Below are 17,909 nucleotides of genomic sequence, written 5' to 3' on the forward strand. Positions count from 1 at the left end.
GATCAGGGCCTCAGGTATATCAGTAAAATATAAGGATCACTTCTGCCACAGATGAAATGCAGCCACAGCTGAACTAAATACAAAAAGGGATATATAGTGGCCAGGCTTTTACACCTGTTGAGGATCTGGCCCTAAAGTGATTTTAATAAAGTTGATACTTTACATTGCTGCCCCTTAACAACCACTCCTGAAAGAAATCAAGTATTCCATTTGGTAAAAATTTGGGGAGGAAAGTGAAAGAATTCCTTGAGTATCCAGACTGGCCTAAAGAAGCTTTTGCTACTGTAATTTACCTGCTGATAAACTGGATTCTAAATAACCTACTTTGGGGTTTATAAGGCTTTGTTTTCATTTTAATATGCTGTATGAAACGGAGATTAAAGATATCCATTTGGAATACCGTCAAAAGCCTTTCTTATTTTATAACACAAGAACAATTGCATGTGAATTTCAAAGAAACACAGACCCCTCTATTTCAAACAGTTTCATTTCCTTTGAAAGGAAACTGTCTATTTATAGGGAGGGAAAAAAAACATACTGAAAGTATCAAACTGACAATAGGGACTGTATATAAAATTAGAGCATAGACTCAATCCATGTTGAGATAAGAATCGCTTTCCCTTCCTAACACCAAGCTCTCAGTGGTTCCCAGGGAAGAGCATTGAAAATTAAAAAGGTGTTATTATGCTGCGTGTATAGTTTTGGTAATTCTTTCAGAATAAGGCAAAAAGATGACTTTGTTCATCTTTGTACCACAGGTCATTTGAAAAAAAACTGCTCACTCATCCATTGCAGGTATATAGTTAACCTTCAAGGCCAATGATTTTAGTATGGCCACCTAAGCAATTCAAGCACACAAAAAAAGAAATCATTATTTTTAGTCCTATCCCCCAAAGAAAATTTGCATTTGCAATTCCTGGGCATCCAGTCCAATCCCAGTACTGTTGGTTTGTGTTTTTGCATTTTCTGTGCAAATATTTGTTTGTGACTGAACATGCAAGCGTGGGCAATGCTGAAATCTGAAGGCCATCAGCAACTCACATACACTGTATGGGGCATGTAACCACAAATGCATTATGCCCCGCTAATGACCCGAAGCCTGATCTACGCAAATCATTTTCCAGAGAACAAAGTGTAATGTCGTTTCCATCTGGTGCAGTCCTGGGCCTCTCTACAGAACCTACTGGACCAGATTTATAGCAGCAATGTTTAGATTTTGACTGGGGATTGCAATAGGTTTCCCAAACTCCAGTTAGATTTAAACTTTGATTCCATAGATAAAAATTTAGTTTTATTTGGTATTCCCTTATCTTTTACATCTACTGCTATGGACTTTTTGTCTACATATCTTATCATGGTAATTTGCATTTCTAGAGTGCTCTTCATTCAAGGATCTCAAACATGCTTTAAAAGCCTTTATTAAACCTCACAAAACCCCTGGGAGGTAGGTAAGAATTAATATGATGGCAAGACTAAGATACAAAGGAATTCCCAAGATCACACAGCTAGTCAATGGCAAAGCTGGGAGTGGATCCCAATAGCCCCGACTCCCAGTTCTTTTAAAGAACACTGTTTCTCAAAGGGAGGTTTCTCTTTTACAAGCTTACTGCAGAAGAGGGTTTACACCACTGGGTTTGAAAGTGTCTTTACAGCTCTGCCAAATTTCAGAGGTATAATCATTTGGCCTATAGACTAACTCCAATAGGAAATCTAGCCTACAGACCCTCAAGGAAAGCAATTAGCCTGTGATATTGCTTGGGGGCAATGGTCCTTTCCAGAGAAATATAGGATTTGCCATCCATTGTGCATGATGCTCCAAGGAAAGCTGTAAAAATTCATAATTGCATCAAGCCAACTGTGCGATGCTGTACAAGTTAGGACAGAGTCTCATAAAAAATCAGTTTATACCAGTTTATCACCACTTGGTGCCTCTGAGAAAAGGAGGACAGACATGGAGCCATACTTCCTTCCTCCTTCTGATGCTGGGGCACAAATTCCAGTAGCTACAGGGCCGCTCTAATTTATGTTGGCTAGAATGGGTCCCTAGGTATTTTTGTGCCTGTGAAAAATCAGAGTGCATTGCATGTTCCCTTCAGGCCCTGATTATACCAGCTTTATTTCACCAGGCAATTCCCCTACAACACAGAAAAGTTGCTTGATGTTACCTAAAGAAATAACAGATTGCTACAGACTGTTGCAATACTAAATATGGAATTATATAATAATCCACAAGTAAAAATCACAAATACACTAAGTATTTATGAACTGATTGTTGGAAATGCTGGGCACTTGCAGCTCCCACTTAAATCAATGAGTGTTGTGAGTTTTTAGTACCTCTGAAAATCAGCTCTGCCTTAATCTTTAGGCCTGAAAGTCTTGCTTGACGCACTGTTGCCAACTCTTGCTATTTTATGGCAAGTCTCACGTGATATCTACTGTTTTTCTTAAAGCCAGACTCATAGCTCCAGGATTCATTCTCTCTCTCATACCCAGTTGCATCCCACCTTCCCTTACTCCGCCTCTTAACCTCTCACTCTCTTCTGGCTTGTTATCCTCACAATAGAAGCATATTTAAACCCCTGACATCTTAAAAACCCCCATCCTTGACACCATTTTCCTCTCAAACTGCCACCCCTTTTCCCTTTCATCTCTAAAATATTTGAACCGGCTGTTTGAAGTTCCTTTCCTCCGATTCTATCCTAGAGCCTCTCTAATTCGGCCTCCACCCTCACTCCTCTAAAATCGCTCTCACCCAAGTCTCTAATGACCTCTTCCTAACCAAAGCTCAAAATCAGTACTCTATCCTCAGCCTCATTGACCTGTCAGCTGTCTTTGACTCCATTGACCATGTTGCTTTTCTTGAAATCTTGTCCTCCCCTTTGGCTTCTTTAACTCTATTTTTGCCTGGTTCTCCTCCTAACTCTCTAACCACTTCTTCAGCCTATCCTTGATCTGTCTCATCCCATTTTCAACTTTCTGAGGGGGTTTCCAGAGGGCTCCGTCCTTAGTCTCCTCTTCTCCCTCTGCACCTTATGTCTGGATAATCTTATCTACCAACACAAATTCAACCACCACTTCTATGCTGATGATCCCAGATCTACCTCTCCACTCCAGACCTTCTCACCAAACTAAAATCTTAGCCTGTCTCTCTGATATCTTTTAATGGATGCCTCGCATCAGATCAAGCTTAATATGTCTTAAACAGAGTTCTTAATCTCCTACTTCCTTCCCCTCCCCAGCCCTCCATGCAAGCTCTCCCTGATACTTCCTTTCTTGATTACAGTAGGCAACACCACCATCCTGCCTGTCACTCAGAGTATCATCTTCAACTCAGAAGTCCTCACAGCCAGGCTATGGTTAAGTCTATGTATTGAAGATTCTTTGTGTGTAGCACCTCTGCGGTATGGCCTTTTCTATGCATCTACACAGTTAAAAGTCTTGTTCGAGCTTTCATCGTCTTACATCTCAATTACTGTAAAATCCTTTTCTCGGACCTTGACAAAAGCAATCTTGCAAAGATCATTTTCCTGGCTCATTGCTGAGATCATGTCACCCTCCTCATTGCATCCCTCCATTGCTTCTCCCTTCTCTACCTCTCCCACTGCCTACAATGCTGACCAATTTTGTCTCATTGTTTCCTTGTACTTCTCGGTCTCCATTTGTCTTCTCTTATTTTATACTTAGATAATAAGCTCTTTGGGGACGGGATCAACTTTTTGTTTTCTGTTTGCACAGCACTTAGCACAACGGGGTCCCAGTCCATTACTAGGGCTCCTAAGTGCTACACAGTAATACGGATAATAATGTCTGAATTTGGAAAGCTAGGGGTCCACAATACTACGTATTCCAATACCCTTTTTACCTCACTTCTGCTTTTTCCTTTAAAAATATTGAATTACATACAAAATAGTTCTTGCATTAAGATTGTGACATAAAACTACAAAAGCCAGGGAAAGTTTCCTCAGAGTATACCAACACCATTAATTTAAAAAGCACAATAGTAGTGTAAGGCTTAACTTTTAAATTTCCTGGCTTTTGTGGATTTGGGTCAAAATGTTAAGTTTATTAAATCACGTTTTTTTTATAATTTAACATCAATATTTACAGCTTTTGCTTATATACATACATTTAAATGAACGCACATGTAAAGGATTCAGCTAACAGATGTCCAAAAAGGGTTTTGAATGCAGTTTACAAAAAAAAGGAAGACACATGAATCATAAATGGATGGATTACTATTTGGAGGGTGGGATTTTTTGAAACATGATTAAGAGGCCTGGGTGGGGGCTCGGGGGATATAAGCGAATCATCTTTTTGGACCACAGAAAAAGCTGAATCTGAGCTATGTGGCACATAAAATGTTCAGTGTTCTGGACTTTTTAAACTGGAAAAGATTATGAAGAATGAGTACATACTACTTGGACTTGGCCATCTTCTCCTATTTGGTGGATTTGAACCTGCTGAGCATTAGCCAGTGCATAGTGTAGGGCCTGTGGCTGGTTCGGCTGGATTTCATTAGATGCTGACACTGTGCTCTGAGTACCCTCTGGAAAGAAAAAGAAAAGACAAAATCCAACCTTATTTCATTTGCACATCTCCATGCCAGTTGCCATGCAATAATGGATAGGTAGGAAACTAACAAACAAACAAACAGAGAATAAGCAGATGCAGAATGTTTATGTTACCCTTATGCTTTGCCTGCAGTTTCATTACTAGCCTACGGGTCAGGTTACAAATTCAGGTACAATAAAAGGCCTTTTGTTATAGCTTACTCTGTGGAACATGACAAATTTACACAGGTATTTTTGCTACAAATGCAAGGTATGCTACAACAAGAAACTCAGAAGGTAGTGTCATGAAGGCGAATGGACCATCGAAATAGCAAAATTTTTAATTTTTCTCAGCTTCTCTAATCCTCAATCCATCTGATCAGCATCTGCCAGCACACCATCTTCCTTCAAGGTTGGAAAGCAACTTTCTGTAATACATATACCAAATTATTCTGTTCCTTTGGATTGCCTGACTGGAGCTATTGAAGATTATATCATATCTGCAATGCATTCAGTATTGCAACATGGAGGACTAAACCGTTCTGTTCTTGTGAGCAGGCAAAGTGTTGCCAACTCTTGTGATTTTATTGCAAGTCTGTGTATTTTTCTTAACGCCCCAATTGTTGGAGTCAGGATTTCATGAGAATCTCAACTTCCATTAAAAAAATAAGTAAGTTACTAGCCCTCATGGTTGCAGAGAAAAGTGTATCCGAAAATTTAAAAACTAGAAGATAAATAAAAAAGAACCGAATGTGTATTTTTTTTAATTCCGTGATTTTTAACTAATCACAATTTTTTTGAAGCCTGATTCCATTTTGTAACATTTGGAGTTAGCAATACTGAGATACTGACACGGTCAAGAATCCTTCTCTGAAAGAAGAGAATGGAGCAGAGTCGCAGAGCATGGGGATGAGGTTTTTGTGTGCACCCACAAACTGAGACACAGCTAGTTAAAGCTCAGTTACACCTGGTTCTTGCAGCACATATGGTATGTCAGATCATCTACTTTTTGGATGAACCTTAAAATACCCAACACACAGGGATGATTAAAATTCAGCGCCAGTCCTGAATTCCCTTCCTTTTATGTGGGAATATTATTTGGAGGGCATTTTTTGAAGTTTAACTGACACCATAATGTCTCATGTATATAGACACCATTGTCATGTCAACATGGATTTAGAAAAAAATTAAATGTATTTTATTTCCTTGATAATTTGTAACCGCTTTCTCGATGCTATTTTGGTAAATCATATAAATATATATTTAGGAAATTCTTAGAAATGTGGATTTCACTCCCCATTCTCCCCCCACTCCCAATAATGACTTCTTCACTATATGGTAACGTAATGGGGTGCTCTTGCCACACACAGTAGCATTCCATAAAGAGAGACTATGAATCTATATTAGTACAGGAAACCATAATGAAAATATTAAAGACATGAAATGTTACTGCGCTTGTACAGTGGACAACTTTGTTATATTAATACTTTAACATTTTATTTATCGTTTAAACAAAGATTAGATGAACCTCGTCCGCACAGCAGATGACTAATGAGCTACATATTTTCATTTTAATGGACACAGTTCGGGGGGGGTCAGTTATTGAAACACAAAACAGAACAAAGGAACCCTATTCCACAACGGAAAACTTCCACTTTAATCTTTTTGAAGGTTTATTCTAGAGACACTAAATGATCTTTAGTACAATAGTGCTCACTGTCCAGCTATTTAGGAAGGACAGGAGACACTGGATGTAGTTTAATTAGGCCACAACTTTATTATTAACTGTCTGGGAGTACCCAGCAAATAAAAGTGTATAGTTCAAGTAATTCCATGATAATTTCAACATACAACAGGGGTGCGTCCATCAACCCTCCCCCTTTCCCATCCTGGTCCCCAGCCCACCTGCTTCTGGGACCTTACCCTCCCCCAATCCTTTAATGAGTGTTAAGGTGGGCTATAAAGAGGGTGGGGGGGGTTAGTCATAGAAGCCCTGAACCATCCTGTTTCTGCTCCTTTAACAAATACCTCCTTTAAATCCTTTACTACTCCATTTATCAGATCACTGTATCCCTTCCCTGAGGAGCACCTGCACTGGACATCCGTCCCAAATCAACATAATGAGATGCGATATCATAGCCTAATTCCTGTGCCATGTTTGCCCCAACTCAGCCCGCTCCCTGAACCAGCTGTGGGGAAGGCAACCCCATCCCATCCCCTCGCGCACACACACACACGCACACACACACACACACACACTTTTACCAATCTGGAGATGAAGAAAAAATTCCTCCCCAGCTCCCCCGAGAAAGGAGCAACTAGCGCAATGCTGACAGTGGATCCTGACCAAACCTATTTCACCACTTCCACGGGTGGGAGGGTGGGTGCTGCTCCACCTGATCCAGGTAAAAGAGGGCTTCTCCTGCCCGGCATTTACTTATATAACTTCCCCTCTCTTCTGGTCTCCTTGGTCAGCATCCCCACTCTGATCTGCAGCTGCTGCAAAATCACTCTGTCTCTCTCTACCCCTTAACTGCCAGAGGTGAGTAAAGGCATCTTAAAGTGGGTGTAAAGTTACATTTATATCCACTTCAAGAGGATTTCTTACATTGCCAGAGTATTGTAAACAGTCGTCGTCCCCCCCGCCCTGCTTAATGTGAGGCGCAGTCATTGGCGGCTACTTTTACTAGAGCGTTCTTTAGTCTACAAGGTGCCACAGGACTCTATGTCGCTTTATCCTAGTGTGCTAATATTTTAGCTGCAATGCTCTGAAAAAATAGTTTGTTTAATTAGTATCTGTTCTCACGCTCATTGTTTTATGAACAGACTAGTGCAAGACAACAAATTTGTGCTTTTAAACCCGAGTCTGGAAACTGAAAACCAACTCAATATGGCTAAGCTAGAATCTAGTTATTTGGTGGAAAGTTTACTTGTTTTTGTAGTCCAAATAAATAGCTTTAAATTACTTTTACATTTAATTACATAAAAGGCTGTCAAGAGAAAGTATGAATAAAGCAGCCAAGTAAAGTTACCAAAAGGAGAAAAATAACTAATGTATAATTGTTATATGTTATGCTTTAATTGTGGTTCTATTCCTGCTATAGATGGAGGATGGGTCAGTGTGCCATATGGCTGACTATTATCCTAATTTACAGAAAGTCAGTGCTTAAATACTCCCTCACAATTTTCATGACGTTTCATGCATATGTGATTTCTATATCTTGTAATACGAGTTTTTTCACAAGAGTCAGGACCAAATATTTGGCCTGGGCCTAATGGACCCACACTGAAGGAAAAACAAAATCTCCCGTACTAGTTATAAGGACCAGAGACTTTGTACTTGATGTCACTGATCAGGCCCAACATATGATTTACTCTGAGGTCCATTACCAGATACCCCTGTTCAGAGTAAATGGGTTCTGTTGGAATGTATAATGTATCGAACGGGCAATGCAGAAGTCCCACAGCTTGAGGACTTCCTGACTTCTTGTTTATACAGAACATCGCTGTGGTATTGTCTGTCAATACTGATACACATCTCCCCTGTAGATGGGTTGGAAATGTCTGGCAAGCAAGGTGAACCGCATACACCTCACTGACATTGATGTGCAGCCTGGGACCAGACACCTTGGGTCCTGAGTCTTCCTAGGTGTGCATCCCATCCCATCGCTGGTGCATCTGTGACTAGGGACAGCGATGGCTGAGGCCTGGAGAAAGGTATTCCCGCAGATACTGCTTGCAGTCGAGCCACCACCAGAGGGACTAAGGACTGTATTATTATTTAGTTAAATTAATTGGGTAAATGATTCTTCCAGAAAACAAACATCTTTTTACGTTCTCCTGTCTGTGTGCCATGAATTTTCATATCATTTTCACGTAACTGATTTTCCATCATTTCTGTTTTATTAAGCATCAATTTATTCCCACATACTAGGCTATTAGATTATAAGGAATGCCAATTCTGGTTTTCACCTTGCTCCTTACAGGCCACCTCTAGTACATCCAGATGTGACTTCTTGCTTTCAGCATGTTTTTCAAACCCCACTGCACAAATCAAAAGCTGGTCAGTCCTAGTGTCCAAACACATAATCCTATATTCTCATTTTTTTCCACCCAGTAACTGTTGGACTCAAGATGGAACTGAATGATGGGGTAAGAAATACGTCTCACCTATAACTTCAACAACATTTTAAAAGTGCATTTCCTATAGCTTGGAACTGACAATTATATCAGCACAATACTATATTTCAGAGAAAACCTTAAACCCCCATTATAAATATGTTCTTATTTCCCTACCAGGAACAGCCTGTAACTCAAGAGTATCCATGAGTTAGCAAGGCCTGCAGACCATTAAAGAAATATTGAAATTCGTTTGCAACTGAATAATACAAAGAGACCTGTATTTGCTGTAGTCCAGCTGTTACTTTACAGATGTTAAAAACTATTTTTGCATCAACAAGCTTAAACAGGGGCTGGTAAGAACTGCATTTTCCAAACTCAATCTGAAGTGGGAGGAATGCGGTCAAATACATTCAGAACTGTACATCTCTCAAGAAGCAAACTTGCTTATAAATATACTCCAATCTTTGGCTTCATTGCAATGGCCAGAGTTAGTAACAAAAAAAGAAGAAAGGAAAAAAGAACTCAGCAGTGTCTAAAAACAAAACATCCTTTATGTATAATTGTTTTTCCCCCTCTAAAGCTCTGACCAGGCAAAAGTAATATTTATCCATTTTTAAACATTCCCCATAAAAAACAAATACAAACTTGAATAGCACACAGCTTGAATGGAGGATATGTCAACAGTTATAAATCACCATAATGTAAACTATCTGGCCTCACATTTACAACTTTGATAGAATAGAGAATCCCTGGCTCTGAGAAATTGTACAGCTGAACTCTCATGTTGAAATTTTCCACCACGTTTTTTAGAATGGAGGATTTGCTTGGACATCATCTGAACAGTTGAGTTAGTGCTGTGTGGTATTTTCACGGCATCTCTCTTTTCAGGTGGATCAGATGCAATAGCGTCGCAGTTATCCTTTGAACAAAAGATGCTGCTTTTACCTTTTCACAAATGGAGGGTTATGAAATGGAAAATGTTATAAATGACTAGCTCCTTTTTCATGAATGGAGAACTAGAACCTTTAAAATCTGTGTTTACTGTATGTTCTCATGAGCCAAAAAAAAAGTAAATCTCTCTAAAAAAGGTCTTTATCTTTTTGGGCTAATCCTCAACACTTGACAAAGTCACCCCACTAAAACACTCATTTCTGTGGCATATTTTTCAAAGTTAATCCTCTTCAGGAGTTGTGAAAGCCAGATGGGATTTGTCTGACAAATGTAATTCACAACTCTTTCAAGCATGTGTGTATTTAACTTTCAACTAAGAACAATTTGAACATTCCTTACGCCAAAGGAAAAACCTCTGGCATTTTCCGTATCACTTTTTCCACTGTCATTTTGCTTCATTCATTCTTTGAATTAATCTCTATTTAAATCTCCCTGTGGGTTTCTGCATCTTTATTTCTAAAATAGTTTCCTAAAATTGATTGGTAGATATTTGTCTTCACACCCCAATTTTATTTTAAATAGGAGCTAAAAACCGTAAGTGTACCTCTACTTCTCTTCAAAGACTCTGGCGGCAAAGCCTCAGTTGGAATAAACGGTTATAACGCCATTGACATCAATGGAGCTATGACAATTTACATGAGTTGAGGATCTGCCCCCTTGTTCTGGCAAGAAGGGACGGAGGGTTGGATTCTGGAGCAAAGTGGTTTTTTGCTTGCTCTGCTTATTTGCATATTATTATCCAGAGTGCTCATCCACTTCACAGTTATTACATAACACTGTCAGTGCTCTACTAATAAATGGGAAGGCGGTTTTGGGTGGCCTGACCTCTTTTCTTAGAAAAAGAGGAATAAGAAAAACAAATTAAAATCAAAGAAATCTACCCTTCCAAAAAAGGGCATAAGTACTGGCTACGTCACCTTACATCACCCTCTACTGGACAATTCACAGAAATAAAAATGGCCCCAATTCCCTCCTCCCTCTGCCCTCTCCCTCCCCCCAAAAATATGCATGTTTTTTAAAAGGATATCTGCTTAACCTACTCTAGCAGCCATGTGTATGGCTCTTGTCAGAAAAAAACAAGAAACAAAAACACACACATTGAGAACTAAAACCCTGGTTTGGAAAAGAGCAGGACAGACCATTGCAATTAATACCTCAAGCACAACAAAGGGTGACATTTTCAAACTGAAGTGCCAGATGAAATATGGGAATACAATGTCTCCCTGAGCCCAACAATCTACTCTAATTTCTTTACACAGCCCATAAATCCTGCGACTGCTGTAAACTTGCACAGTCAATTAAATTTAGAAGAATCTTAATGAATAACTTTGGGGGGGGGGGGGTAGGAAAATAGCAGTGAAAAGGCATAAGTTCATTTTTTTTTCCTAACAGCTTCATTAGACATATTTAGTCTAGAGATCAGTTACTTTTGAACGTTTAGGATTTCAGTATCACGATGCAATAATTACTCAGGCAAAACTCCCATTGACAATGCCTGATTAAGAACTGTAGTATATATCTCATGCTGTCCTAGGCATCACCGACCAGGGGTCAGCACAGTTAACTTCTAATTGTGATATATTGAAAAGACAAGAGGAAATTCATTATTTTTAAGATATATGATATAAAGCTAGTCATGTCATATGAACTTGTCCGTACTGCAAAAGCAGAGACGACCTCAGTTTGAACATTTCACTCATAACCTTAACATGTCTAATGATAACCAGCACAAGCATCTAAGAACGCAACTCAAGCATGTGCAGCCTCCTTAAATGTGAAAGTATCCAGATCATTTTGTATGTAACAATTCAATTGTCATAATGGGCATTTCGGACCCACAAAAAAGGAACCCAGGTTACAGCCAGATAGGTTTCGGGAAATCACATTTTAAAAAATGAAGTGACTACACTACAGTAATGGTGAAAAATACCAGCTCAGACGCTCTGGAGATTGAAGTCATTGCCTGGCTCACAGAATAGGACATGCTGCAGGGCAGTGACCATGCAAGCTTTTCCACATTCCCACCAACAGTTCAGTCTTCATGGTTACCCCAGTCCTTAGCCAGTCTGCTGGGACTGCCAACAAGGAGGGCAATAGTGGCGAGTTTTGTACCTCTCTGCTGGGAACTAGATTGACATCAGATTAATTTCAAATCATATACTGAACAGCTATCAGATGGTAACAGCTTTGGTTACTACAAACCAGAACTACAGACAGACCAGCAACCTAGAGATAAAAGATGTTAGATCCCATTACTAATCCTCTGAGCCATGTATCCAGTTCCCCTACAATTACACGCTCAGTATAATCCTTGTCTCCCTCCTCAGAGTATGCCATTCAGCAGCACTACCCACATCAACATGGATGGTTGCAGTTCAACACATCCACCACACATTTCCACCAAAAAGAAGCTAGTTAAGCATTTTAACCCAGTCATGTATTAAGCTCTCTTCCACACGGTTGGTTATTATCAAAGTACAAATTAATTAGAGCCTGCATTTTCATCAAAAGCTATTATAGAACAGCTCTTTCTGTGTTCTTAAAAGAAATGCCAGGACTAATAGAACATATTGGTTTAAATGATGGTGAGACGTGTTAGATATTTACCATTCCCAAATATAAAAGTATTAAACTATTACTTTGTACTTGCCGAGTTTCGAACAAGGGCAAGCAAATGTCCCATACAGAAGAGAACGTCATTGTTTTACAGCACTTAAAAAAAGTACTAATAAGCATCCCCTGACTGAAACACAGACACTGGGATTTATAATTGAAAGCTATTCTGAGATTAATCAGCCCTCAGAGATATGTGATTAAAATCATCACTGCATGCTAATTACCAGTATGTAATTCAGCTCTACGTTAGATCTTTTTCCTCATTAGTGCCTTTCATTCACTATATTCAAATAAAGATTCGGGTTCATCAATAAACTCAGGAGGAGAAAAAAACTAACCTAAAACTCAGGAAAACAGCTAATACAGAGACTATAGTAAACCCTCATGCACACACCCCCTCTCCCTCCCAAACCCTCACAAATATTTTTAAGCTTCTAAATGATGTTTTCAGAACAGCTGGGGTGCAATGCAGACAAACTGACACTGTGCGTCCACTTCACATATCAGTTGACAGAAATAATATGAAAGAAAATACATTTTCAAAAGAATACAGAAATACCCACTAACACTTCCCAATGGGGATATTAAGAAGAATTAACTATCTGGCAGCCAATGAGTTTAAACAGAGCTATAAAACAACAGGTTTCAGAGTAGCAGCCGTGTTAGTCTGTATACGCAAAAAGAACAGGAGTACTTGTGGCACCTTAGAGACTAACAAATTTATTAGAGCATAAGCTTTCCTGGACTACAGCCCACTTCTTCGGATGCATATAGAGTGAAACATATATTGAAGAGATATATATAGACACATACAGAGAGCATGAACAGGTGGGAGTTGTCTTACCAACTCTGATCAATTAAGTAAGAGAAAAAAAAAAAAAAACTTTTGAAGTGATAATCAAGATAGCCCAGTACAGTTATTTTATCACCTTGAACCTGGTGAAAGGGTCAATAAAGTTTTTCCACTCTCCATTATCTGCAATGCTTTCTTACAAGCTTAGAAAATGTCTTTCAATTTGTCCCTCATTATTTGGTAAACGTAATATTGCTCCCCATCCTAGAGTACTACATGAACTCGCTGTATAGTTTATTTCCTCCAGGACACCAGGTTGGTTACACCCAGCCCTCGAGGGACTTGCACTAGGGTGCCGCTGCTGTGTGCCCAGTTCATTATATTCTCCTCTGAATAAAATGCAGTGTTTTGTTAGACGGCTGCTCCCACAGAGAAAAAGGAGCAGATCAGGCAGGCAGTGTACATGCCGTGCTCTGGCGTGATCACACTGAAATGGAGATGTGGGACTCGGGGAACAGAGTGGTGGATTTTAAAATAAAATAAATAAAAATAAAATAAATATTCAGACTTTGCAGAATATTTCTCCCCAGATAACAGTTTTGGGATGTTTCAGCTTTTAAAGCCTTCAGGCCACATTGTGGCCCAGCCTAACGCAGATGTATGGGGAGTAAGGGGTTGTAAGGCTCACCCTCCTAACTGCGCAGCCTGCTCAGATGGCTGCTCCAGGCACAGGGAGATAGATAAGGTGAGTAGGGCTACTAGTCCCCTCCTCCCTATGCAAACAAGTGAATGGAAAAGGGATGGAGGAGAGATATGGACTGGGGGGAGCCAAAGTAAACTGGAAGCTCATGGAAATAATGAGGGAGTCACAGTTCTGCCCGAGAGTTTCGCCTAGGGCAGCACAGTTACACACAACCCCACGCTCGGGGCTAGGAGCAAAGGTCTAGCCCTTAATAAATTGACAGTGGCTTTTAAGCTGACTACATTTTAGCAAACTCATTCAATTTAGTTAATTAAGAACATAAGAACGGCCATACTGGGTCAGACCAAAGGTCCATCTAGCCCAGTATCCTGTCTTTTGACAGTGGCCAATGCCAGGTTCTTCAGAGGGAATGAACAAAACAGGTAATCATCAAGTGATCTATCCCGTCACCCATTCCCAGCTTCTTGCAACAGAGGCTAGGGACACCAAAAGATGCCAAAAGCATATGTAAAATTCTAAAACTAATTTTAAAATGTGCTGTGGTAGAAGTGCACCCAAATCAATCGTCAACACATGCCTTGTATTGTGCAAAGAAATATATCAGTGATATTCTCAGTTAAAAACTATTTATTTTTAAAACACATATGTTATTCACTGAGATTCTTGAAGTTCAGTTCTTCCTATCCAGAAATCCACTAGCTAAAAGACTTTTTATACAGCTGGTTTGCTAGTTATCATCGTCAACAACAGAGATAAGCTATTCAGGCTTAAAATGTTAAAAATATTTGGAACCGTATGAACAGCTAACCTTGACAGATCAGACTCTACAACATTCCAGTCCACAACAAGAAAAACATGGCTGGAATATTATTTTTATTTATTGGTTGAATTATGCATTTGATTTAAACTGCTATCCTGCACTACGGACTGGAGTACTACCAAGTTTGGAGTGGATGGCAGTTAGCTGTATTTCAGAGCTGAATGGGATCTACAAAACAAACAGGTATTAAAAAAATGTGTTTTCCATACCAAAGGCCATCGTACATACCTCGAACATTCTTGTCTTCTGTATGCATCATGGGAAACTGATTTGTGGCTGGAAGATAAAAAGTATCTTGGACTCTAAACACATATTAAAGGGAAAATTTAGTCAAGAATAACATCCACTTATTGGATGTCCATGCTACTGTTCAACTATGATTTCTGCAGTAGAATAATTTCACTGTTAAATACCGTAATGGCAGTGTTCAATATATTATTTTACTATACTGTAGACCTTCCTATGTGCTGCCACCTATGCAGGAGACAAGCTTCCTAAACCTATTCAACCAAGCCACCTCTCACCTCATTTACATCCTGTGACGTTGTGCAGTCTATATGGTTTTATAAAAATATGATAAGTGAATATAATGTAACTGGGATATGCTTCATGCAAAAGGTCTCTTGTAAGGTATCATTACAAAGCTTATAAGCTACTGAGTGTGATCATCCTATTTGTATAAATCTACCACTCTTATATCTAAAACTAGAAATATAGAATATAACTCTGAGGGCCTATTGTAATCATGCAAAGAGTGGCCCATTAATGGTGGTTTGGAATCTTGATGACTCCCATTAACCAGGACCATTGTCTGCAAATGGCTGTGCTTACCTGTTAGTCTTCCTGTATGTGTGTGTGCTGGCAAGTGAGTAATGAAATCTTGCAGTGACATATGATCATGTCACCTGAACTGGAATTCATCTTTAACCTGGTGCTTTTCCAGTGAGGGGGGGGTGGAAACCCAGAGGGACAAAGGGTTCCCGCCTTATGCAAAAGATATATAAAGGGGTGGAACAGAACAAAGAGAGGAGAAGAGCCATCATGAAGAATCCCCTAGCTACCATCTCAGCTGGAACAAGAGCTGTACCAGGGGAAAGAATTGTGCCCAGGCCTGGAAGGTGTCCAGTCTGAGGAAAAAACTTACTGAAGCATCTCTAAGGATGAGATTATCTGTATTTAGTTTGATTAGACATAGATTTTACTTTGTTCTGTCTGTTACTACTTGGAACCACTTAAATCCTACTTTCTGTATTTAATAAAATCACTTTTACTTATTAATTAACTCAGAGTATGTATTAATACCTGGGGGAGCAAACAACGGTGCATATCTCTCTATCAGTGTTATAGAGGGCGAACAATTTATGAGTTTACCCTGCATAAGCTTTATACAGGGTAAAATGAATTTATTTGGGTTTAGACCCCATTGGGATTTGGGCATCTGAGTGCTAAAGACAAGCACACTTCTGTGAGCTGTTTTCAGGTAAACTTGCAGCTTTGGGGCAAGTAATTCAGACCCTGGGTCTTTGCTGGAGCAGACGGGAGTGTCTGGCTCAGCAAGACAGGGTGCTGGAGTTCTGAGCTGGCAGGGAAGACAGGAGCAGGGGTAGTCCTTGCACATCAGGTGACAGCTCCCAGGGGGGTTTCTGTGATCCAACCCGTCACACATCTATCCTAAAAGCTCTGTTCTGCCATGAAGCCAAGGGGACAGCTATACAGTCCCTGAAATCTAACCACCAGGTAGTGATCAAACCAACAGACAAAGGGGGTGCCATCATAGTGCTCAACCATGACGACTACATTAATGAGGCCAACTGACAACTTGCTGACATCACCTAGTATATGGAAATCAAAGAAGACCCCACACCACAATTTATCCAGGAATTTAAGGATATCATCAAATCTTTCCCCAAACACCTCCAAGAAACACTCTACAAACTCGTCCCCCACAAATCCACTCCAAGGTCCTTCAACCAGGGAACCCAGGCAGACCCATCATAACTGGCCACGGCACTCTCACTGAAGAAATGTCAGCACTCATAGAACCCATTCTCAAACCACTCACTACACAAAGGGCCAGCTTCCTCCAGGACACAACTGATTTCTTCCGCAAACTCCACAATGTTAACTATCTCCCTCAGAACACCATCCTCACCACCATATATGTCACTTCCCGATATACCAACATCCCTCACAATGACAGCATCGCTGCCTGCCTCAAATATTTACAAGACAACTGTGACCCTCTACGTTTTCCAGACTTGAAGAAGAGCTCCGTGTAAGCTTGAATGCTTGTCTCTCTCATCAACAGAAGCTGGTCCAATAAGAGGTATTACCTCACCCACCTTGTCTTATGAAGCCTATGAAGCATTAAAAGAAACATAGAGAAACTAGTTTAAAGAAACTATGTAGATATGACCATGCCTTATTGATTAACTTTGAGATATTACTGTAAACTTTGTCCTTCCTCTCCCACCCCACTTTCCTGGTCTGTTTATGACCCTCACTTATCATATCCTGTCAAATTTAGACTCTCTTTTTTACTTATTTGAGCGCACAAAAGTGTGCATTGAAAATAATAATTACTATTATTGACGACTGTGCAAAGATTACAACTCCTGCTAATCACTGTAATACTCCACAAGAAACTGAGCTATAAGGCCACACACTCTTCAGAATGTTTTGATGACATCACAGTGAACACAGAAAGAAAACTGAATGGTTTTTGATGGCAGACTAATCCTGAGATGTATTTTTTATCTAAGTCATAGTCTTCCTCTACCATGTGAAGCAGCTACCATATTTTACTCGAAAGGTAGATGATGTTTAATTAAAATACACATTATATACTTATTTTTATAGATCACTCATTGTACTTAGTCACTAACAGTATCTACAATTTAATTAAATCAAACAGAAGCATCTACACTAGACAGTCCAGTCATTACTGTTATTGTTGCCCAATGGCAACATTCATTGACCAGCCCAGAACAAAATTCTAAACTAAATATCTGTCTACGCAGGTGCACCTTAGTATGACATTAAAAGCAGTAATATATCAACTCCAGCTAACAAGCAGGATGAGAGAGTTCCATAGGTGAGGGAAGGACATGTATTGAGATGACCCTGCAATCTATCTCATAGTGTTGTATCCTAAGACCTGACTAAAGGAACACTCAAGCTTATCTTAACAGCCTGGACAAAAAATAGGGAAAGAGAGAGTTTCTCAAGTAGCTGAATTTCAGACCATTCAAGGCTCACCTTAAATTGCTCCCTGAAGCAAATGCTACCATAAAAAGTTGTCTGGGTTCATATGTAACACTTTAAAAAGCCATATTTGACAGCTATGTTGTCATA

The 17,909-nt window shown here is 39.7% G+C and overlaps 1 protein-coding gene across 2 annotated transcripts in view; it reads right to left on the reverse strand.

Moving 5' to 3' along the window:
• BANP (BTG3 associated nuclear protein) overlaps nucleotides 1–17,909 on the reverse strand; it is a 262,099-nt gene that overhangs the window by 109,632 nt on the left and 134,558 nt on the right. For both annotated transcript variants that reach the window (XM_054049419.1, XM_054049420.1), the window contains one exon: nucleotides 4,416–4,546. In XM_054049419.1, coding sequence (XP_053905394.1) covers nucleotides 4,416–4,546 — 131 coding nt within the window. The remainder of the gene's footprint in view (nucleotides 1–4,415; nucleotides 4,547–17,909) is intronic.

This window comes from Malaclemys terrapin, chromosome 14 (genome assembly GCF_027887155.1).
Source record: "Malaclemys terrapin pileata isolate rMalTer1 chromosome 14, rMalTer1.hap1, whole genome shotgun sequence".
Lineage (NCBI taxonomy): Eukaryota > Metazoa > Chordata > Testudines > Emydidae > Malaclemys > Malaclemys terrapin.